The 21,431-nt window shown below is 47.9% G+C and overlaps 4 protein-coding genes across 8 annotated transcripts in view; 2 read left to right on the top strand and 2 right to left on the bottom strand.

Moving 5' to 3' along the window:
* The window catches only part of MANEAL (mannosidase endo-alpha like), a 6,461-nt gene extending 2,552 nt beyond the window's left edge, over positions 1-3,909 (top strand). The window contains exons 2-4 of one of the 2 annotated variants that reach the window (XM_003788153.3): positions 949-1,058; positions 1,907-1,983; positions 3,265-3,909. In XM_003788153.3, coding sequence (XP_003788201.1) covers positions 949-1,058; positions 1,907-1,983; positions 3,265-3,901 — 824 coding nt within the window. In that variant the 3' untranslated portion in view covers positions 3,902-3,909. Of the gene's footprint in view, positions 1-948; positions 1,059-1,906; positions 1,984-3,264 lie in introns of those variants that run through there. The other variant, XM_012804142.1, reaches the window with a different exon arrangement.
* A 1,816-nt stretch (positions 3,910-5,725) lies between these two features.
* YRDC (yrdC N6-threonylcarbamoyltransferase domain containing) lies at positions 5,726-11,174 on the bottom strand. The gene is made up of 5 exons (XM_003788151.3): positions 10,746-11,174; positions 10,216-10,330; positions 9,819-9,938; positions 6,905-7,047; positions 5,726-6,605 (listed from the first exon to the last, which is right to left on the bottom strand). Exons 1-5 carry the CDS (start codon positions 11,132-11,134, stop codon positions 6,545-6,547), a joined length of 828 nt encoding a protein of 275 aa, XP_003788199.1. The 5' UTR covers positions 11,135-11,174; the 3' UTR covers positions 5,726-6,544.
* CUNH1orf122 (chromosome unknown C1orf122 homolog) lies at positions 10,755-12,410 on the top strand. 2 transcript variants are annotated; one of them, XM_012804141.1, is made up of 3 exons: positions 10,755-11,394; positions 11,485-11,686; positions 11,932-12,410. In XM_012804141.1, the coding sequence occupies exons 1-3, from the start codon at positions 11,360-11,362 to the stop codon at positions 12,025-12,027; spliced, it is 333 nt and encodes a 110-aa protein (XP_012659595.1). In that variant the 5' UTR covers positions 10,755-11,359; the 3' UTR covers positions 12,028-12,410. The 2 variants fall into 2 exon arrangements, with proteins under 2 accessions (XP_012659595.1, XP_003788200.1); XM_003788152.3 differs by having other exon boundaries at positions 10,761-11,260.
* A 2,095-nt stretch (positions 12,411-14,505) lies between these two features.
* The window catches only part of MTF1 (metal regulatory transcription factor 1), a 54,848-nt gene continuing 47,922 nt past the window's right edge, over positions 14,506-21,431 (bottom strand). For 2 of the 3 annotated variants that reach the window (XM_003788150.3, XM_023512150.1), the window contains 2 exons: positions 20,163-20,226; positions 14,506-18,251 (listed from right to left, as the gene is read on the bottom strand). In XM_003788150.3, the coding sequence (XP_003788198.1) occupies positions 17,824-18,251; positions 20,163-20,226 (492 nt within the window). In that variant the 3' untranslated portion in view covers positions 14,506-17,823. The remainder of the gene's footprint in view (positions 18,252-20,162; positions 20,227-21,431) is intronic. The other variant, XM_023512151.1, reaches the window with a different exon arrangement.

Here is a 21,431-nt window from a genome sequence, read left to right as displayed (position 1 = left end):
AAAAAAAAAAAAAAAAACAGAGAGACTGTCTAAAAAGAAACCATTTTCCAGTTAGAGGGGTATGTTTGTGAAATAAAAAAAAAAATCTTGAGGGGGTCCTGGTGTAGTGGCTCGCACCTGTAATCCTAGCACTCTGGGAGGCCCAGGCAGGTGGATTGCTTGAGCTCATAGGTTCGAGACCAGCCTGAGCCAGAGTGAGACCTCATCTCTAAAAAATAGCCAGGCGTGGCTCTGTGCCCATAGTTCAGTGGTTACATGCCAGCCACATACACCTGAGCTGGCAGGTTCGAACCCAGCCCAGGCCAGCTAAACAACAATGACAACTGCAACCAAAAATAGGCATTGGGGCAGATGCCTATAGTCCCAGCTACATGGGAGGATGAAGCAAGAGAATCACTTAAGCCCAAGAGTTTGAGGTTGCTGTGAGCAGTGACACCACACTACTGAGGGTGACATAGTGAGACACTGTTGCAAAAAAAAAAAAAAAAAAAATAGCCAGGCATTGTGGAGGGCACCTATAGTCCCAGGTACTTGGGAAGCTGAGGCAAGAGAATCTCTTGAGCCCAGGAGTTTGAGGTTGCTGTGAGCTATGGTGCCTCAGCACTCTACCAAGGGTGACAAAGTGAGACTGTTTAAAAAAAAAAAAAATCTTGGGCAGCGCCTGTGGCTCAGTGAGTGGGGCACCATCCCCATATACCAAGGGTGATAGGTTCAAACCCGGCCCTGGCCAAACTGCAACAAAAAAATAGCTGGGTGTTGTGGTGGGCGCCTGTAGTCCCAGCTACTCAGGAGGTTGAGGCAGGAGAATTGCCTAAGCCCAGGAGCTGGAAGTTGCTGTGATGCCATGGCACTGAGGGTGACAAAGTGAGACTCTGTCTCAAAAAAAAAAAAAAAAATCTTGAGGAGGGTACTGTCTGTTTCTAAAGTGGCCTTTGTGTTGTGTCTCAGGAGTCCTGGTCCTGTCCTGGTACCCACCTGGCATGGCTGATGATAATGGGGAACCCTCAGATGACCTGGTGCCTGCCATTCTGGACACCGCCCATCAGTTCAACATCCAGGTGAGTCTCCAGCCTATTCTGGAGATAGGCTCTACTCTGCTCTGCTCACTGGGTTAGTGCCTCTACAGAAGTTTCTGGGGGTAGCTAAGGGATGGCAAATATGTAGCAAGTGTGGTTTTGGGGGAGGGTTCAAAATAAATAATGCCTACGTCATTCTTATTTTCTTAAATTCTGAGAAAATTATATATAGGATAAATGGGAAATGAAGTAAATATCACTTTTATTAAATAATAGTAGAGGTTAGGTTGGAAACCCTGGATACAGGGTAGACAAGAGCCAAGTGGACCTCCAGATTGAACTCTGGACCTAACTCCCTGGTGCCAGGCAGTGTCTCAAGGAGCAGAGCACAACACCACGCTTCGGCAGGAAGGCTCGCCTCAGGAAGGACAGAGCTGAGTGAAGCCTGTCGTTATTTTCCCCAAACGTACCATTCAAGTCAATCATTCCTCACCTTTGTGGTGAAGAAAGAAAAACTACAAAGAGAAGCCTCACTTTCCATTCCTGAGGAAAATTCCATCAGTGACATGTTTAATAGGTCATAGCACATTTTTCCCATTGACACAGTGTCACCTCACCTCTTCCATTGTTTCAGGTAGCTGGCACCAGTCACTTGGAGCTGTTGAAAGCTATCAGCCACTCTGTAACAGCCCACACATGCCCTGCTGTGGGAGGTGGGCAAACCTCTCACCTCTCTTTTTTTTGGCCTTGCAGGCCAGTAGCTGTCTCTATCTTTGTTGTGCTCACTGTTGCCAGGCCCTCTCCTCAGGCCATGGCGGGAGCATGAGCCTCACATGTGATGGTCCCTGGACAGATACTCACCTGACCAGTTACCCCTCTGTTTGTGGCAGGTGGCCTTCCATATCCAACCCTACAAGGGCCGAGATGACATCACTGTACATGACAACATCAAGTACATCATTGACACGTAAGCCCGCTCTGGGGGCCTGGTATTTTGGTGGAAAACAAAATGGGGGGGGGGGGTAGGTCAAGTGACAGAGCTGTGTTCCCAGCAGCTGTTTTATGGTAGAAGTTGGACTTGGAGTCAGGCAACTTAGGTTCCAGTTCTAGTTCTGTGGCCTCTGATCAGAGCAAGCCTCTTAACCTTTGAGTCTTGAGAGAGTGACATAAGTTAATATATGTGACAGTGGCTTATCTAGTGTGTGCGCATCATTTCTTCATTCAGAAACCACTGGGTGCCTACGCGTCTCCTGTGCTGTTACACTGCAGTGGGTAGGCCCAGCAAAGGTTCTGACTTTGTAACATTTGCATTCTAGTGTGTTTTGGGGGTCCTGTGGGGCAGACAGTCATTCCATAGGAAAAATCAAATAGTGGCCCATACTATGAAAAAGTAAAGAATAAAGCAGGGTTATGAGCTAGAGCATGTTAGAGGAAGTACTTTAGAATGGTGTTCAGGTGAGTCTCTCTGAGGAGACAACGTGTGAGCTAACACCTAAATTACGAGTCAGCTCTGCAAAGATCTGGAGGTATGGAAGAAATTCCAGGCAGGGGGCTGGCAGATGCAAAAGGCATAAGATGGGATAAGCTTGACATGACAGCAGACTAGAAAGGCCAGGTGGGGAGTAATACAAGGGTGATAGCAGGAATGGAAGAAGGAGGGCCAGGTCCAATAAGTGGGGATAGTGAATTGACTACAGGGAGGTAGGAATGGGAGCCTGGAGACCAGTTAAGTGGCTGTTGCCGTATAGTCCAAAGGAAAGATGGTGGTGCCTTGGCTCATGGTAGGGAAGTGAGGCTTAGGAATGGCAAGGCTGGGGAGAGGAGAGAGGGGAGTCAGGTTTTTGCTTAGATGTGTGATGGTCCAACTGTGGAGATTAACTGAGTTCCAAACTGTACTGTGGCATCAAAAAGGATGTCATTGGCTTGGCGCCTGTGGCTCAAGCGGCTAAGGCACCAGCCACTGGAGCTGGTAGGTTTGAATCCAGCCTGTGCCACCAAACAACAATGACAGCTGCAACCAAAAAATAGCCAGCTGCTTGGGAGGCGGAGGCAGGAGACTCACTTGAGCCCAGGAGTTGGAGGTTGCTGTGGGCTGTGATGCCACAGCACTCTACCCAGGGTGACAGCTTGAGGCTCTGTCTCAAAAAAAAGGGGGTGGGGGTGGGAGAAGGACGTCATCCATGGCTGGTCCTACAGCTGTGCTGGTCTTGCCCATCTAATTCAGGTTCTTCTCTTTCCTGCCCCCCAGGTACGGCTCCCATGGTGCATTTTACCGCTATAAGAACAGCATGGGCAAGAGCCTCCCGCTCTTTTATATCTACGACTCATACCTGACGTCCCCTGAGGCCTGGGCCCATCTCCTGACACCAAATGGGCCCCACTCAGTGCGCAGTACTCCCTACGATGGGGTCTTCATAGCACTGCTGGTGGAGGAGAGCCATACTCATGACATCCTGGCTGCAGGGTTTGATGGCATGTATACCTATTTTGCCTCCAATGGCTTTTCCTTTGGCTCCTCCCATCAGAACTGGAAAGCTGTGAAGAACTTTTGTGATGCCAACAACCTCATGTTCATTCCCAGTGTGGGACCTGGCTACATAGACACCAGCATCCGGCCCTGGAACAACCACAATACTCGAAACAGGGTCAATGGCAAGTACTATGAGACGGCCCTGCAGGCGGCCCTGACAGTGAGACCTGAGATTGTCTCCATCACCTCCTTCAATGAGTGGCATGAGGGCACCCAGATTGAGAAAGCCATTCCCAAGAAGACACCAACTCGCCTGTATTTGGACTACCTGCCTCATCAGCCCAGCCTATACCTGGAGCTGACCCGCCGCTGGGCAGAGCACTTCATCAAAGAGAAAGAGCAGTGGCTGATGTGAAGGGCCTGCTAAGGGTCACGAGGGACTGATGTCCCAGCCTTGCTGGGAGCTGTCACCATGTGGGGCTCAGCTGAGGCACTCTCTTATTCCCAAGTCAGTAGCTAGGTGCTGCTGTGTGGGCTGCCAACCCTATTCCTTAGGCAAGAGGTGCTGGGGTCCTCTACAGTGACAGGAAGCTAAGCAGCATTCCAGAGGGGACAGAAGTGGGCATGTGACTGGACTTAACCTAGGGCAGCTTCTTGTCTTCAGAACCCTTTCATATAATCCCTTCTAGCTTTGAACTCCGTGGCAGGTTTGTAGTGGAGTCCCCCGGTCACTGTTTTTGGAAGGGTGTCAGGGTCTGGGCCAGCATGCACTCCCTCTGCCAGCCTGTGCTCTCTCCAGACCTCCTTCCCACACCATCTGTCTTCTCTAAGTGAGGGAATATTTGAGACTTCCAGAAGGGAATTTCTAGGTCTAAGCTCTTCCCAGTAGATTCTTAAACCCAATTGGGACATAATCCCGAGCATTCATTCAACACTCGCTAATCAAGTACCTTACTGTGTGCTGCAGAAAACTTGACCAAGGAATGGTTCCTGTCCTGACATTTACAGGATCCGGCTTCCTTATTTGGTGTGGCCTTGTAGTTGGTGCCTGGGCATAGTTGTTTTTCCTTTCTGCAGTTTATCTAGTGCTGGGAGTTCAGTTCCATTTCCCTCTTAAAAAAGGGGGGGTGGGGGAGGGCAGCACCTGTGGCTCAGTGGATAGGGCACCAGCCCCATATAGCGAGGGTGGCAGATTTGAACCCAGCCTAGACCAAACTGCAACAAAAGATAGCCAGGCCTGTAGTCCCAGCTACTCCAGAGGCTGAGGCAAGAGAATAGCCTAAGCCCAGGAGTTGGAGTGAGGTGTGATGCCACAGCACTCTACTGAGGGTGATAAAGTGAGACTGTCTCTTAAAAGATACCTCTGCACTCCAGAGTTCACTTTTCCCAAATGAACATTTGGCTCCAGGGAGAGGACTAGGATACCTTGCTTCCCTTTAGCTGCCTGAACTGAAGGAGACCCAATCACTAGAGCCATTTTCAGTGCTACTATGATTTGTATTTATTAAATATGAAGTGGTATTCTTAAGAAAGCATTCTTTTTGCTCTCTTCAAGACTTTACAGGGCTTGGCTGGCTATGGTTTTAGTACAATAAAGAGTGGATTTGCTTAAGAGTTTAGATAAGATTCTAGAGGCAGCAGTTAATAAACGGATAGCTTATTTATAAATTAACTAATATGCTAATTTTAGAGGTCCTCATTAAAGCAGGCCCCCGAACACCTTGGCAAGGTTCTTAGAATTTGCTTGAGAGACAATCAGGCACATTTAGGATATGGCCATAGACAGGATATAACTAAAAATACCTGCACTGGAAATCTTTATACTAAGTTTACAGGCTCAAGACTGATTGGAATTTTGGGAGCTGGAGTATAAGGAGGGAGGTGGAGCACCTCAAGGACATGCAGCCCCAGTCAGGTAACTGATCCTAAACCTCACAGACAGATGAAAAGTCCTGGCCACCTGGCTTAACTGGGGAAAGCAAGGCAGGCAGGACCGATTTGACCTATAGTAATTTGCAGAAGCAACACTGAGGCTTCATTTCACACGTTAACATTTTAAAATATCCCGAAAAGCATGGCCAGGCCAAGAGGCAGGGACAGCCATTCTCACACATTGCTGATGGCAGTGTAACTTGATTCAGTTCTGCAAGCTACTGTCTATCAAGAGCCATAAACACGTTCATATACTTTGACCTAATACTACTACCCTAGGCAAATAATTCAAAGAAAAATAAACCATTTACAAATATCTTTAATAGCAGCATTTTTTATATTAAAGAAAAGTAAAGTTCACATGCCCAATAATAATCACATTTAACACTTGGTACACACACAAATAAAGACAAAAAGCTACCAACATTGGATTTAAACAAAAGTTTTATAGGGGTTATGAGGTATAATTATGTGTTTTCTGAATAAATAAGAAGGTCACTGGCTGAAAAGGATAATAGAGATTTCTTTTCTAAAACTTTTCATTTGGATTCCCACCACACCTCTACTCCCTACTATCTGTGCAGAATTCCCACTGTGACCAAATGACTGTGCTCCCGGCCGGCCAATCACAACACAGGGCTCCACTAGCTCTGCTGGTGCAGAAGAAACAGTGTTCGGCCTTTGGCTCCATACTCCTTATCCTAACCTGTTTCAACTTCGGGAGCCCAATCCATGCCCTTGGTTACCTGAGAGTTTGAAACAGCACTGGCACTTCTACCTGGTTTGAACCTTGAATGCTACCAGAGAGGAGGCTTGCACAAGATTCCAAATCCCTTACTTACATTACTGTTCAATTAGAATAAGGCCACCTAGGAATGTTCTTAACCTCTTTGTTCAGCTTTTGGCTGACATATTAAAACATATAAATAATAAATACAACCTTTCCCCCAGGTGCGAGGCTAAACCAGCACTTTCGGAGCTTGGTCTATGTTGCCTATGGGGTCAGGCTAGTGATGTAGCTCCAGTGGCCTCTGCAAATGAGGCCTTGCCAACCACTAGAGGACAGACACATAGTATCGAGCACCAGTCCTTGGGCCTTCCCTCCTTCTGAGTTTCACAGGCAGGATCAGTGTGAGGGAAGCAGCCTGTACTTCTGTTGGAGAATGGCTGTAGTTCTTTCTAGGGCACTGGGAAAAAAAACAGGAAAAGTTAATAGTCTGACTTTGCAAAGCCCAGAGCCCACCAGAGTAAGACAAATAGGGACCTAAACTCCTTGGTCTTATTATGCTCTATTCATTGAATGCTTGATGAATCCTAAAAAATCCAGCAAACTTAGTCCTACTGCATCTACTACCTTTCCGTATCTGCCTACACCCACTCAAGGCAACACAGGAAGGAATGACAAACTTCATTTTTTTGTCAGGGCTTCTTTTAATCTTGCGAACCTCCCACAAATCTATTCCCAAGCCATAGGATAGAGATTTACCAGCCAGGACGAATAATGCCAAACTTTCCAGGCACAGATAAATCAACCACAGTTGAGCCAAGGCGACACTCAGGGCTCTGGCTATCCCCAATTGGTCCTCCATCAATGACCAAGGACAAATGAGGCCAGAGGTGTTGGAACTCCTAGGAAGAAGAGTTGGATATGAAGAATATGGATACCATCCTTGGCCTCTGCAATGATATCATATGTCAGGTAAAGGCCTAACAGTTTTAAAACAGGAGGCACCTTCCTCTAAGCACAGGAAGGAGGACGCTCATTTAGTTAAGGTCAGCTACACCAAGGACATTGTATCCTATAGGTTTGGAACTCTCCCAGGTTAACTCCCCAACTAATACCCACCGAGGCCAAGCACAGTGGCTCAAACCTGTAGTCCCAGCATTTTAGGAGGCTGAGGCAGAAGGAACCCTTGAGCCCAGGAGTTGAGGCTACAGTGAGCTATGATCACATCACTGCAGTCCAACCTGGATGACAGAGTGAGACAAAAGAAAAGAAAATCTTGCTGTGCCTGAAGGAATTAAGTTCTGGGTAGAAATCCAGAGATATAGGCTTTTACCCTGGATTTGCCATCCTATCTCTGTTACTGCGTGCAAGTTACTTTATCCAGGCCTATAAAACAAGGAGACTTATACTCTGTGATCACTCAGCGTCCTTCCAGCTCTACCACTACGTTCCTGGATCTCACTGCAACTGTGGATTAGGATAGGGAGAGAAAACAGGGTAGACTCTCTAAGTGCATGCCATGAGTATTCAGTCCTTGGGCTATGGGAAATATATTCCCACTAAAACTGTGGGTTGAAATGACAGTTGAGCTAGAGTGTCTACCACCACCTAATGAAGACACTGTGGTAGCAGTTAGGCCTGGGAATTTGGAATGGGAGATCAGAAATACCAGTTTTTGGCTTGGCACCTGTAGCTCAAGCGGCTAGGGCACCAACCACATACACCAGAGATGGCAGGTTCAAATACAGCCTCGGCTAGGCAAACAATGACAACTACAACCAAAAAATAGCCAGGCTAAGTTATGGCGGCGCCTGTAGTCCCAACCACTTGGGGGGCTGAAGCAAGAGAATCGCTTAAGCCCAGCAGTTGGAGGTTGCTGTGAGCTGTGATGCAAGACTCAAGAAAAAAAAAAATACCAGACGGCGCCTGTGGCTCAGTGGGTAGGGCGCCAGCCCCATATACTGAGGGTGACGGGTTCAAACCCAGCCCCAGCCAAACTGCAACAAACAAATAGCCAGGCATTGTGCCGAGTGTATGTAGTCCCAGCTACTTGGAAGGCTGAGGCAACAGAATCACCTAAGCCCAGGAGTTGGAGGTTGCTGTGAGCTGTGTGACGCCACGGCACTCTACCAAAGGTGACAAAATGAAACTGTATCTACAAAAAAAAAAAAAAAATACCAGTTTCTGCATTTCAGATAGGTCAAATGACTGCTGACAGGCTAAGAACCTCCCCCCCTCCCTGCTGCATCCTCACCCTTGCTCCTTAAGTGCCACCACCATGACCAAGTCAAACCTGTCCTCTGAGAATGAGAGAGGGTGCTGAATTCTCTCTCACTTTCCATGGTCCCTGAGCCCACTCTAGGTCTGAGCATGGAGAACCCCATCACCTGATTATTACAATCTGCATTTAGTAAGAAGTACGTGAAATTTCATTATGTCCTCACCCATTCTAAACTATGTAGCCAAGATAGGATTAGAATGATCCTTTCTTTGACCCAGCCTGTGGCAGATAAGAAAACAGGATTAAGAATAAAACACTGGGCAAAAATCTGGGTCAGACACTTAATGGCTCTGTGACTTAGAACAAGTGATTTAATTTTTGGAGACTTAACTCCTTCATCTTTCTTTATAGAACCGTTGTAAAAACTTATAACCTAACTCTGTATTCTCCCCAAACTGCTACCTTCACAAAAAAAGGAAAACAGTGGTTTACTTGTCATAATCTTTCCTGTTACTACAAACATAGTAGAAAGAAGCTGGGGCAGTAGCTCATGCCTGTAATCCTAGCACTCTGGGAGGCCAAAGTGGGTGGATTGCTTGAGCTCATGAGTTCAAGACCAGGTTGAGCAAAAGCTAGACCCCTGTCTCTACCAAAATAGAAAAACTGAGGCAAGAGGATCACTTGAGGCCAAGAGGTAGAGGTTGCTGTGAGTTGTGATGCCACAGCATTCTACCCAGGCAACAGCTTGAGACTCTTGTCTACAAAAAAAAAAAAAAAAAAAAAAGTCCCAGCTACTTGGGAGGCTGAGGTAGGAGGATCAGTGGAACCCAGGAGTTTGCAGGTTGCTGTGAGCTATGACACCACTAGACTCTACCCAGAGTGACAGAATGAGACACTATCTCAAAAAAGAAAAAAGGAAAAAAAGAAAACAACTGTTCTTCTCCTGGCCTCTCAAACTTGAGACAAAAACTCTCTAAGATGCCTTAACCAATTAATTTATTTTTTTTGAGATAGTCTCAAGCTGTCAGCCTAGGTAGAGTGCTGTGGTGTCACAGCTCACAGCAACCTCAAACTCTTGGGCTTAAGCAATTCTCTTGCCTTAGCCTCCCAAGTAGCTGGGACTATAGGCGCCCAATACAACATGGGCTGTTTTTTTGTTGTTGTTGCAGTTGTCATTGTTATTTTAGCTGGTCCTAGCCAGGTTCGAACCTGCTAGCTTCGGGGTATGTGGCTGGCACCTTACCTACTGAGCTACAGGTGCCACCATCTCTCTAAGATTCTTTAATTTAGATTACCCTTTCCCAACTCTCTGATGCTTAGTGGCCTTCCCACCGTTGACCCAAAAGGGCAACTGTCCTGCTGGGCAATTCCCGTATACCACCAACCCAAATGGTTTAGGAAAAACATTATCTGGGCTGGTGATGTTTCTGGCCGAAGGACTGGGTAACTCACCTCAACATTCAGAGAACTGGCCTGGGAGCTGAGGTTGGCACTAGTGAGAGCAAGAGGTTCCCCAAACATCTGGGACAAATCTTGCATAAAGGTGTGGTCAGGAATCCGGATGCCTACAAGCTATAGGGCAAGAGATAAAGAGATCATCAGAAAGATTAGAATGAACAAGGGAGGGGTCTGGCCTGGATCCTAGTGAAAGCCAAGTGGCCAGGAAGAGTCTGGGGACATGAGAAAAAAATTGTTTTTCAACATTAAAACAGGAACCACTCAACTGCTTTCTCCCTCTTTTACTCTCCCAAGGGAAGAGAAGAACAATCATCAACGGCAGATGGAAGCTGCAATGAAGCAACACCAAAAACTGGCTTGGCCTTCAGGAACACGAGAAAATTTCACTCACAGGAGTAAAGGGGTTCAGGTCCTTGTTGAGAGCCTCTGTGCGTTCCATCACCAGAGTCACTGGTCCCGGCAACAAGTCTTTCAGGAGCTCCTCTGGTACTCTCACATGGCAGTACCTGAGAAACAAAGGAGCATAAATACATTTAAAATGAAGGACCACTGGTTCTCCTTTTTTCACACTCTAGGAAGAACCAGGAAAAGGGTCTCTAAAGCTGTCTCCCTGCTTCAGAAAACAGTTCCACAGGTGCACTCCTTGGCTTGGCGACTACACGCCTCTGATCTCAGACTACAAACAGTTGCACCGCTGTGGCACTGTAACAGAAGTATCCAACTCCTTGCTTTGTTTTCTTCAAGACATTTGCTACTATGTTACGTTACTATGTTTGCACTCGGTACACATTTCCAGTTCCGTATTCCCTGGTGAACTTGAACAAGCCCCTCCCGCTCTCTGCGCCTCAGTCTCCCAAGCTTGTCACCGGAAACCCCTCCCGTGGTGCCGCCTCCAGCGGGGCCGGGTCAGGGAGGCCTTACCTGTAGACGTCGGCCACGCGGCCCAGGCATACCGCCAGCGGCTTGGCCTCGCTGCGGCCCTTGAGGCGATACACATCGCGCAGTGCCGCCGAGCAACTCGCCGAGCAGGCCAGGCCGTACAGCGTATCGGTGGGGACCGCCAACACGGCGCCGGCGCGCAGCTCGGCCACGGCGGCCCGCAGCGCCTCCGTCCAGCCGGCGCGCTCGGAGCTCGCGGCCTGCCCGGCCCCGCTCCCTGGGAGCCGCAACAGCCGGGCCCCTGGCATCGCCGGAGCAGGGCTTGGCGGGCGGAGGAGGCGACCGCTCCGGGAGCCCACGGGCTCCTCGCTCAAGCCCACGCTGGCAGCCACCGCGGCCCTCATCCCACCGCACCAACGCGCTGGAGACATCTGCCGAGGCTCGCTTCCGGGAGGAAGTGACGTTCCAAGCCAGCTTCCGGTTCTGGCGGCTCGGCCCCACCCCCGCGCCGGGCAGCTTAAAGGGACCACGACCCCCAGGAGGATTGAAGGAGACCGGTGGGGACGGGGCGGGGCGCAGCTTTGCGGAGCCCTAGCGCAGCGCTGGGGAGGGGGGGGCGGCCGAAAGTGGGTGGTGGTCGGGCCGCGCAGGCGGAGATGGAATGGGGCCCGGGCTCAGACTGGTCACGGGGGTGAGAGGGGGCCCGTGGGGTGGGGGGAAGGGGCTCGCACCCCGCGCAAGCGCCGGCCCTGACCGTCTGTCTCTCGCTCTCTCCGGGCAGGGAGGCTGCCGGCGTGGACCGCGGGAAGGCGGGGCTGGGGCTCGGCGGGAGGCCACCCCCGCAGCCGCCCCGGGATGAGCGCGCCCAGCAGCTGCTGGACGCTGTGGAGCAGCGGCAGCGGCAGCTCCTGGACACCATCGCCGCCTGCGAGGAGATGCTGAGGCAGCTGGGCCGCCGGCGCCCGGAGCCGGCTGGCGGCGGGGTCAGTGCCCACCCCGGGCTGGGCCTGGGGGGTGGGGTCTGCCCATTGGCTAGAATGGGCAAGCCCTAGCTTCCCTTGGAATGGGGGAGCGTGTCCCCATCGCTTTTCCCCAACCTCCTTTTATCTGGTAGGAGGTTTTAGAAAAGTTAATACTATCCAAATGCTAAGTGGCCATATATCCTTGTGGGCCTAATCCAAGGCCTTTCCTCCCAGCCTAATTTTTTTTTTTTTTCTTTTCTAACTAGAACGTCTCAGCCAAACCCGGAGCTGCCTCCCAGCCAGCTGTCTCCGCCAGAGGTGGCTTTCCAAAGGATGCTGGCGATGGAGCTGCGGAACCCTGACCATCTCCCAGCCGGATGCCCTGACTTCTCTCCCTCACCAGGGCTGGTGGCTGGACTCTGAACAATTCCCTTCAATAAAGGGGCCAGTCTTCACTGGCAGCGGCTGCTACTTGGCTCTCAGCCTGGGGTGGCAGCTCTGCTAGCAGCTGGGTTCACTCCCACTTCAGCCTGGCTGAAAGCAGTGCTGTGCTTTGAAATGCAGCCAACCGAATACCCAATCTGATTACCCAGATTTGGGCAGACTAGCAGTGCTAGCCAGAGTGGTCTGGCCTGCTATGGGGGAATCTAGGTGGTGTTACATGATCATTTCATGCTTTGGGGGCTCTTGGCTCCACGAAACACTTTCAGCAGAGCCTTGATTAAAAGGAAACCTGCAGACTCTCCTGGTGAACGACCTTTCCTTTCTGTCCCCTCTCTTAAGAGGCTGTAATGGCTGGGCAGGGGGGAGTGGTGGAAAAATACCAACCATGAGCAGGGCAGGGAAGAAATGCCACAGATACTACCAGATTTAAATAAGCATTTAATTAGGATTTCATTAGTATTTAATATTGCTTTTTCAATTCCAAAAAGTTAAATTTTCACTTCTTAGCAGATATTTTAAAGTACAATATTAAGTTTATACAAAATGAACAATTAAGCAAACACCATTATTTCACATTCTTCAAAAATACAAATTCATATTTATTCTTTTTTGGGTTTGGAGGTTTCTTCCTTTGGAAGTACTGAACCTGTAACGTTTTCATTATCGCTCAGTGGAAGTCCGTTGTTCCCATGTTTCACACTTAAATAAACTTGATAGACTTTTAACATAATCCAAATAAAAGTATTTGGGATTTAAAAAATTGTCACCAACACCCTGGCCAATGATTAGTGTGTGTCAAAAAGAAGGCTCTCAGGGGCTCTTGCCTTTCCTGGCCAGAAGAAGATCAGAGCCAGACACTTAGCAACAACCTGTTCTAGCCACCTTCCCCAAACAAGAGCTAGGAGGAGTTCACAGGAAAAGGGAACAGCCACCTTGAACTCTGACCCCCCACCCTCACATTCTCCAAAACACAACAAAGGATGTAGACTGTTGATTTGAACAGCCTTTAGGAGGCCTGAGAACACAGGAGGAAAAGGGCAAGAGAAGCCTGTGACTTGGCATCACTACAACGATAACAAGGATATTACAAAAAACATCCCTGGGTTTTGGTGCAAAAAGGTTTTATGAAAAATTTTCCCATAAGAAAAAGTAGAAACTGCCTTGAGCTGAGAAAGTGACACTACATTATCACCCAATTTTTGGCCCAGCAGGCACACCACCAAAAGGGCAGTGTGTGGTTTTAAACCTCACTTCCAGTAAAAAAGCTTGTACTATATACACATTGACATAAAGATCCAGTTTAATTTGCATCTTTTCAGTGCAGACTGAGAAGCCCTCTTGAACAGGAGTAACAGTGAGAAGTGCCCATACTGTGGTTGTCAGCTTTCCCTTGGGCATGAGAAGAAATATAGGACCTTTTCTCTCTCTTCAAAGTATGCAAGAGGAAACAAGCTAAAATGACTGACCAATCAGAAATATGCATAATTCAGTTTTGTTGCACCCATCATCTCCCCAATATTAACGAGTGAACAGTTGATGATCACAGCAGAACATTTGTGTATTAGATCTATGGAAATCTGCTTTGGCTAAGGATATCTTAAAACTTCTCTATTCTACAGCCTGAGGATTGAAGATAAAATGGGTGGAGGTGGAGAAGGAAGAAAGTTGATAAAACGTTACTAAGAGCTTTGTTTACTGGACTTAAAGGCTGGAGGCCTTCTGGCTTAAGGAACCAACACAGGTAGTACCGGGAGCAGTATGGAAATGGCTCATGTTGCCCCCCCCATCACCATGCTACCTCCCCAAACATATTTCTGATTGGTGGTGTAAGAAAACTGTAAACTCTTGAGCAATATTCTTGCAGTTCCACAAATCAATGGTTTCAGACTCTGGAGACACCTTTAAGATTAAGGACAATGGACGTGATTACAGATACAAAAGTCTAGAAGGTGCCAGGTTTCTACCGAGGAACAATCTGTTCTTCCTTTCAGGCATCACTTCGTTAATGGTGAAGAGGGGAAAGATGGCAAGGGATCAAGAAGTGATGAAAAGGGGCCTCAACAGTCAGCAGAAGCAAACAGGACCCACAGCGGTTCCTCAGAGAGCCTGAGGGTGCCCCGGGGCACACGGGAGAGGCTTGCATAGATTGAGCAGATGCGGAGAATGCATAATAGTGTTTCCCTGTGAACAACCTCACAGCACAGGTTGTTCAAGTGGAAAGACTCAGCCAGGCCAGGGCCACACGGGACAACGACTGTCAAGCTACACATATTGCACCAAGGTAAGTGCTTTTCTTTTCACACCTCAATTTAACTTTTTATTCTGAGCAAAAAATAAAACTTTGTGGAAAGTATATATATGTATATATATACACAAAAGAAATTGCAGCAATTGGGTTAAAGATAAAATAACCTAAAGTGCTTTTTTATTTTATTATTTCTTTAATATACCAATATGAGGTTCTGCAAACTTGTCCTTCTGGACACATTCAGTATTGTACAGAGTCTCTCAGGAAAACCCACCCACCTTCCATTATCCCCATCGGTCCACAGCCTTGACCCTGAAAATAAAACTTTCCCATCTACTGTCTTTCCCAGAGGTGATGAAGAGAAGCCCCCTTCATGAAGGCCTGGAGAAGTCTTCACGTCTTAAGGCCCTCCTGGGCTTTGTACCATGATCTCCTTCTAAAAGAAGGTGGAATTCAATAAATGACACCACTTGTATCACCAAATTAGTGGTGCCCCTCAAGATTGGCCAGACCCTGCCAGGAAAGACTGGGCCACTTTCCCTAATGCCCCCCCTACCTATCTGCCCAGGAAGGGCCAAATTCACTAAGGCAGTTTGGTGGTGCCAGCCAAGGTTTACTTACCACCTCCTAAGCCCATGAACTCCCACCCCTGGTGCAGAGTACCCTTTAAAGGGGCAGCCTAACTGGGGATGCAAGTGGGATCCTAAGGTTTAAATCTATAGGGCGAAAGTGGTTAAGTTTGCCATGGAAAGAAAAAAGGCTTGAATTTACTACTAGACTTCTGTAGACCCTCCAAAACTCATCCTACATTCACTCCCAGGTTTGGAAAACCACACTCTCCAGGAAGGTTCTTTCTGGCTCCAGTTTAGCCAGGGACCCCAAGGTCCTTGGCACTAGAGGCCAAACTTATGAAAGGATGGTGGGGAGGACAGGGAGAGCACCGGGAGAGGAGGGAAAGACTGCCTACCCTGGGGGGTAAATCACTTCATAACCACTCACTGGCATTTTAAGCAGATTCCTGATTTCTCGAAAGCTGATTGGATCTGATAGTCTCTCTTATACATCTAAAGTCACTCTCAAAAGGCAGATACTTAAACTTAAAATGGAAAAAAAAATTGTCAACCCCAAAACACTGTTTAAGATGCTTCTTCATCACCCCCAAACTTTGGAGAGTGGAAAGGCCACTGACCCAGGTAGGGCCCAGCATAACCACAGCCCTGGCTAACCAATTAGGCTAAACAATATTTAAACCATGAACACTTCAAATGTTTTTCCCTGGGCTCCTACTTCCCACCTCAACTCCCAGGGAGCCTGAATCCCACGTAAACAATAGGATAGACAAGTGGGACGGTCATGACTGCCGTCTGATACGGGCTAACTTTGGGGCTCCCATCTGCTACTCTCTTAAGAGTTACAAACAGCAAGGGCTCTACCTCAAAGCTGCTTGTGGTTGCAAGGCCCAGAGAACAACTCACCAAAAACAACTCACACTCAGCAGCTGGTTTTCTAGGAGGACTAATCCACTGTGCTAACAGAAGATTCATCTTGCCTTTGCTATGTCTGCTGAAGTCCATGGTCCCTAAAATCCCCCAGCCTTTTTGGGGAGGGGAATACAGAAGGTCAAAAATAAATGGATTCTCCTGGCTAGCCTCCTGGAGTGAGAAGTCAGCTGCTTTGTAGTTAAGCCCACTTCTCACAGCAGTAACAATATTCATCACCACTGCCCTCTGGTCCAAGTCTGCTCCTGAACACCCTGGCTAAAGGCAGGGCATCTGGCTCCAAGGAAAATTATCTGCTCTGGATACTGTGCTGGCTGGCCCTGAGCGATGGCTCAGAGAACAGGAGAGTGACCAATGCAGATTTCCTTACATTAGGGAAATGGAAATGCAAGGCAAAGTTACAGCTGCCTTCTGCCTGACGCTGTTGACTCGGAAGATCAGCCTTGTTTGTGGAACACGCTACAAGGCAAGGCAAAGGCTCTTTGGAGGCACAGGCCTATTGCACACCTTGGGCCCTGCCTGGCTTCTGAGCTTGGTGAGTCTGGTGAGCACTCGTGACTACATTAATATAACCAGTTGAGAGAAATCTTTCATTCTAGTGTGGATTGTAAATTATGTTTTATTTTAAGAGGCAATGACTTGGAGCCAAAGGCAGACAGATGGATATAATTCTATTCACACACACACAAAAAAATTTTTTTCCTATAAAACAACTTAATGAAACATTCCAAATGAGATAACTTATTGCAACATTTCAGGCTTTTTGGTGGAAGGGGAATTTTTTATTTTGTTTTACCCTGAGTAGAAGATCATCGTTTCGTATTTTTTTTCCTTTTTGTTTAGAAATCACATGACTAAGCTGAGCAAATCACATCCTTCTTTGCACTGTAGTAGACTGTATGCAAAATCCAGAGGGGTGAGAGGCAGAGATGGGAGGGGCAAGCAAAAGCCTGGCTAGAACCTGGAACCAGGACACCTGGCCTGCCAATTACATGCCACCTCGTACCAACTCCCTTAAATCTGCACCTTCTCCTGATAAGCACAATGCAGCCTGTCTTCTCTGAGGAAGAAAATACCATTAAAAGGAAGGCAGACCACTGACTAGTAACTGTCCATAAGCCACATGTTCACCCTAGGACAAAAACAGGGATGCTCCCCAAGGAAAATTCACTGCCATCTGCAAGCCCTGGCAACTGAGAGACAGAAAGAACCAGGAAGGTAAAGGCTGTGACTGTGTTGCTAGAGCCTGCTCCATACACACGTCATCAACAGACAGCAGTCAACAACCTGCCTAGGGCCTCTGGAGAACCAGATCATGCCAGCAGCCTGTGGGCCAGGCCTTAAGCTGCCCATTTGTGCTAAAAAGGGCTGCAGGATGACCCCTGCATTATCCACCCTGAGCTCCACTGACACCAAGCACAACAACAAGGCCATCTCATCAGAACCCTGTCCAAATCACAGCTGTCTCGCTGGCCTTTGCCACTGCCCTCTTTGATGGAGCAAGGGTCTGGCCTTCCAAGCAAAAGTCAGCCTCAGATTCAAAAGACACACAGGGAGGAGCAACACCCAACACACTGAACTCTCCTGCCCAATCCACAAAGACCCCAGTGCAAGTGATGGGCAGTACCAGATTGATGGAAACCACACCCTTTCATTTAGAATGTTTATGCATACGAGTAACCTTAATTTCCAAGTTCACATGACAAGCAAAAGTGACATACAGTGCAGCCAAACAGTTCATTTATAACTTAGCTTTTTTTTTGTTGTTTTTTGTTTTTTTTTTCCAAAGATTAGTTCCTTAAAATGGATGCTCCTGGGATATGAATAAAGAAAATACATCTGAAAGGTGAGGATTTCAAACAGTAGATTTCTTCATCCTTCAAATTTCTGACCCATGATGGTGGCAGACATAGCATCTGCTGCCTCCTGCTCTCCTCCTATCCTGGAGGGGAGCACACTCGTGCCCTTCACTTGGAGAAGCTGCCGGCCAGGCCCATCTCCTCCTCCCCCTGCAGCAGCGCTTCAATGGGAATCAGATTGGACGGGGTGTCCAGGCTCTGGAGGGATAGAAACTCTGACACATCCATGGCACTTAACGTTTCTGTCTGAGGGTCTGAAGGAGTCTCTGCTTGTCTGCTCTGCTCACAGGAGGGCACGGTGGAGGATGACGACAGGGTGACAGGAGGTGATGAAAAAGTCTGCGGTGGTATTTGCAGGCTGGGCCCTTCGGGGGCCTGGGGCCTTGGCTCTGGAGGGGGTGGGGAGGAACAGCCCTTTCTCCTGCCAGACGCCCGCTCCTTCGCAGAGTCCCGGCATGCACACTGACACTGACATGCCTCCTCTTGTTTGATGATGATCACAGGAACACTGAGCCCAATCTGCTGTACAGAGCTCCCTGCAAGAGAGGTGAGAGAGAGACTGCTCTTTAAGGAGTCACAGGCAGGACGTGAGGGACAAGGATACACAAACTAGGTGAGAGCTGGGTGCCAGCAGGGAGGAACAGTGGGAGGAGAGATGCCATGCTTTAGGCGTTATTCAGCTTTTAAAGGGCCCACATTCCCTGTCACGTAAAAAGCCTCTGACGCTGGGGGCAAGACACGATTGTAAGAGGGCCTTTACCTAACAAATGCAATCAGTGTAACCTGGTTTCTTGTACCCTCAATGAATCCCCAACAATAAAAAAAAAAGCCTCTGACACGCACCAGCCCTGAGCCCTCCGTGACAAAGCCCCCCTTCTTTGGAAAGTCACACATGGAATCAAGATGACCCTGTATCTGCAGCTTCATTTCCAGCCATTCTCTGCTGTATCCTCCATGCCAGTCTCATTGGATGCTTACCTTTTCCTGATATGTTGCTTACACCTTTGGGCCCATGAGCTCCTCCTAAAATCACCAGACATTGCTCCTCTTCTGAAGAACCTACACTCATCTTTCAAGACTCAACTCCCTCCTTCCCTCTACAGGCCTAAGCAGAGGGCTGAAGTTACACTGAGCTCCCTGGCACATGAGCACAGTGCTGCCATCTTCCTGCAAGCCCCCATCCATGCTGTACAGGATGAGACCCTGCGCTCCCATAGGACATCTCCCTTATCGTTGTAGCCTAGCATCTGACACATGGTAGGTATCAATATCCTTTTACACAGCAGGCCTTGCAGGCAGGCACATTCTTTCATATTCTTTTTTTTGAGACAGAGTCTTACTTTGTTGCCCTCAGTAGAGTGCTGTGATGTCACAGCTCACAGCAACTTCAAACTCTCAGGCTTAAGCAATTCTCTTGCCTCAGCCTCCCAAGTAGTTTGAACTATAGGCGCCCATCACAAATGCCCGGCTATTTTTAGAAATGAGGTCTGACTCTGAACTCATGAGCCCAGGTGACCCACTCAGAGTGCTAGGATTAGAGGTGTGAGCCACCATGCCCAGCCATTCTTTCACATTGTTATTCATAGTCTCTCTTGTATGTGTGCATGCTCTGAATTCAGCTGGCCTTGTGTGTCTTAAAAGTGCTAAAGACCAGTGGCAGGAGAACAGAGTAAAAACTTGGAGACCTGGGAACTAGTACTTTGGGGTAGTCATTTAATTGGGGGGGAGAGGCTGTTTCTTAATCTATAAAACAAAGAGTCTGAATAAAAGGAATTTTAGCTCTATAGGAGTCTCTGACCCAGATGCTATTTCTTCATTACTGTAATTAGAAAAGACTTCAGTGAATTAACAACTGCCCTCTTTAGCATTAACTGTGATTCAGACTTTTTTCTGGCTACATTTAAAAGTTGTATCTGAGGCCAGGTGCAGTGGCTCACCTGTAATCCTAGCACTCTAGGAGGCCGAGGCGGGTGAATTGCCTAAGCTCACAGGTTCAACACCAGCCTGAACAAGAGCGAGACCCTGTCTCTAAAAATAGCTGAGTGTTGTGGCAGGCGTCTGTAGTCCCAGCTACTTGAGAGGCTGAGGCAAGAGAATCACTTGAGCCCAAGAATTTGAGGTTGCTGTGAGCTATGATGTCATGGCCCTCTACCAAGGGGAATAGAGTGAGTCTCTGTCTCAGGGAAAAAAAAAAAGTTATATCTGAAAGATAATGTACTATTAATAGTTAAGGAATGTTAAACATGGTATTTATGCCAGAAATATACTAACTACTTCCAGTAGTTGTGAGAAAATGAAATACTCTAATAAATACAATGTGATTAATTTAATTGAGGCTGTTTAATGATTTCTAAAATTATAAAAACTGAGGCAAAGCAATAATTAACTGTTCCCCAAGGGGCCCAGAGAGTTGACTCTCTCTTAAGGCTAACATGGAATTTACGTACCTGTGCTACTGGCTACTGGTACTGCAGTGGTAAAAAACACCTTCTCAACTTTAGAGGCTTGCTGCTGGGAAAAAAAAAAAAGCGAGAGAGAGAGAGAAATCACATTTATGGCCATTGTAAGTAATATGGTAAATTTCCAAGGACCTGAAGCCTCCCCAGTTTTAATGGTCATCTAAGAGAACAAAACCCCTCAGTATTCAGGAATTTCTGTACAGAGTGATGTTTTGTTTGTGCTCTGACACGAGGTCACTGCACTGTTTGACATTCAGTACTGGCAATGTAGCTAGCTCTGTACCCTACTACTTGGCTGTCCCCCAGCTGCCTAATCCAGTGAGTTCTGTGTGTCCAAAGGCTTCTTTCTCCTAAGATTGCTTTTCTCAAGCTGATGATCTTTTCAGTGGGAACCCCAAGGCTAGCTTTCCTTCCAGGATTTCATCTTCCTCTCTATCCCCTAATACTTCTACAAAGGTGGAAGGTTCTTTTTTTCCCCTCAGGGATGAAGCTGTGTGCTAAGGACAGGCCAAGGCTGCTTCTCACCAGCAGACAACTGGTGAAGGCCCTGGGCAGTGTGCTGCAAGCTGCACAGGGTCATTCAAGGGCGGGCCGTAGATTCAAACCAAGATCTCCCACTCATTAGTTGTTGACGTCAGGCAAATAATGTAACTTCTTAGAGCCTTAGTTTCCTTGTGTAAAAAACGGAATTGGTAATTGCTAGGGTTTAAATATTTGTCCCTTCCAAAACTCATGTTGAAATTTTATCTCCAATGTGCCAGTATTGAGAGATGGGACCTTTAAGGGGGGCTGAGCCCTCATGAATGGATTGATTCAATTGTTGATTAATGGACTGACAGGTGATTGTGCGAGTGGGACAGGTGGCTTTATTAGAGGAGGAGAGGCTCGGCACGGTGTTGTACACCCATGGTCCCAGCTGTTCTGGAGACTGAGGCAAGAGAATAATTTTAGTCCAGGAGTTTGAGAGATTGAGGCCAGTCTGGGCAACACAGTGAAAGCTCATCTCTTATTTAAAAAAAAGGAAGAAGAGACCTGAGCTAGCAGGATCAGTCCCCCTTGCCATGTGTGTCCTGCACTGCCTTAACATCTACAGAGTTCCCACCACCACTAGATATGGCCCCTCAACTTTGGACTTCTCAGCCTCTACAAACTGTAAGAAATAAAATAAAATACTTGGCTCGGCACCTATAGCTCAACCGGCTAAGGCGCCAGCCACGTACACCTAAGGTGGCGGGTTCAAATCCCCAGCCCAGACCC

Source organism: Otolemur garnettii, unplaced genomic scaffold (genome assembly GCF_000181295.1).
Source record: "Otolemur garnettii isolate 467f Iridium unplaced genomic scaffold, OtoGar3 scaffold00025, whole genome shotgun sequence".
Classification (NCBI taxonomy): domain Eukaryota; kingdom Metazoa; phylum Chordata; class Mammalia; order Primates; family Galagidae; genus Otolemur; species Otolemur garnettii.
This window is presented reverse-complemented; position numbering and strand designations above follow the sequence as displayed.

Coding starts and splice junctions, on each gene's coding strand:
- YRDC (XM_003788151.3), bottom strand. CDS start 11,134: ATGTCTCCAGCGCGTTGGTGCGGTGGGATGAGGGCCGCGGTGGCTGCC. Junction 7,048..9,818: donor CCAGTTCTCTGAATGTTGAG/GTGAGTTACCCA, acceptor TCTTCTTCCTAG/GAGTTCCAACACCTCTGGCC. Junction 6,606..6,904: donor GGCATTATTCGTCCTGGCTG/GTAAATCTCTAT, acceptor TTTTTTTCCCAG/TGCCCTAGAAAGAACTACAG.
- CUNH1orf122 (XM_012804141.1), top strand. CDS start 11,360: ATGGAATGGGGCCCGGGCTCAGACTGGTCACGGGG. Junction 11,395..11,484: donor GGCTCAGACTGGTCACGGGG/GTGAGAGGGGGC, acceptor CTCTCCGGGCAG/GGAGGCTGCCGGCGTGGACC. Junction 11,687..11,931: donor CGGAGCCGGCTGGCGGCGGG/GTCAGTGCCCAC, acceptor TTTTCTAACTAG/AACGTCTCAGCCAAACCCGG.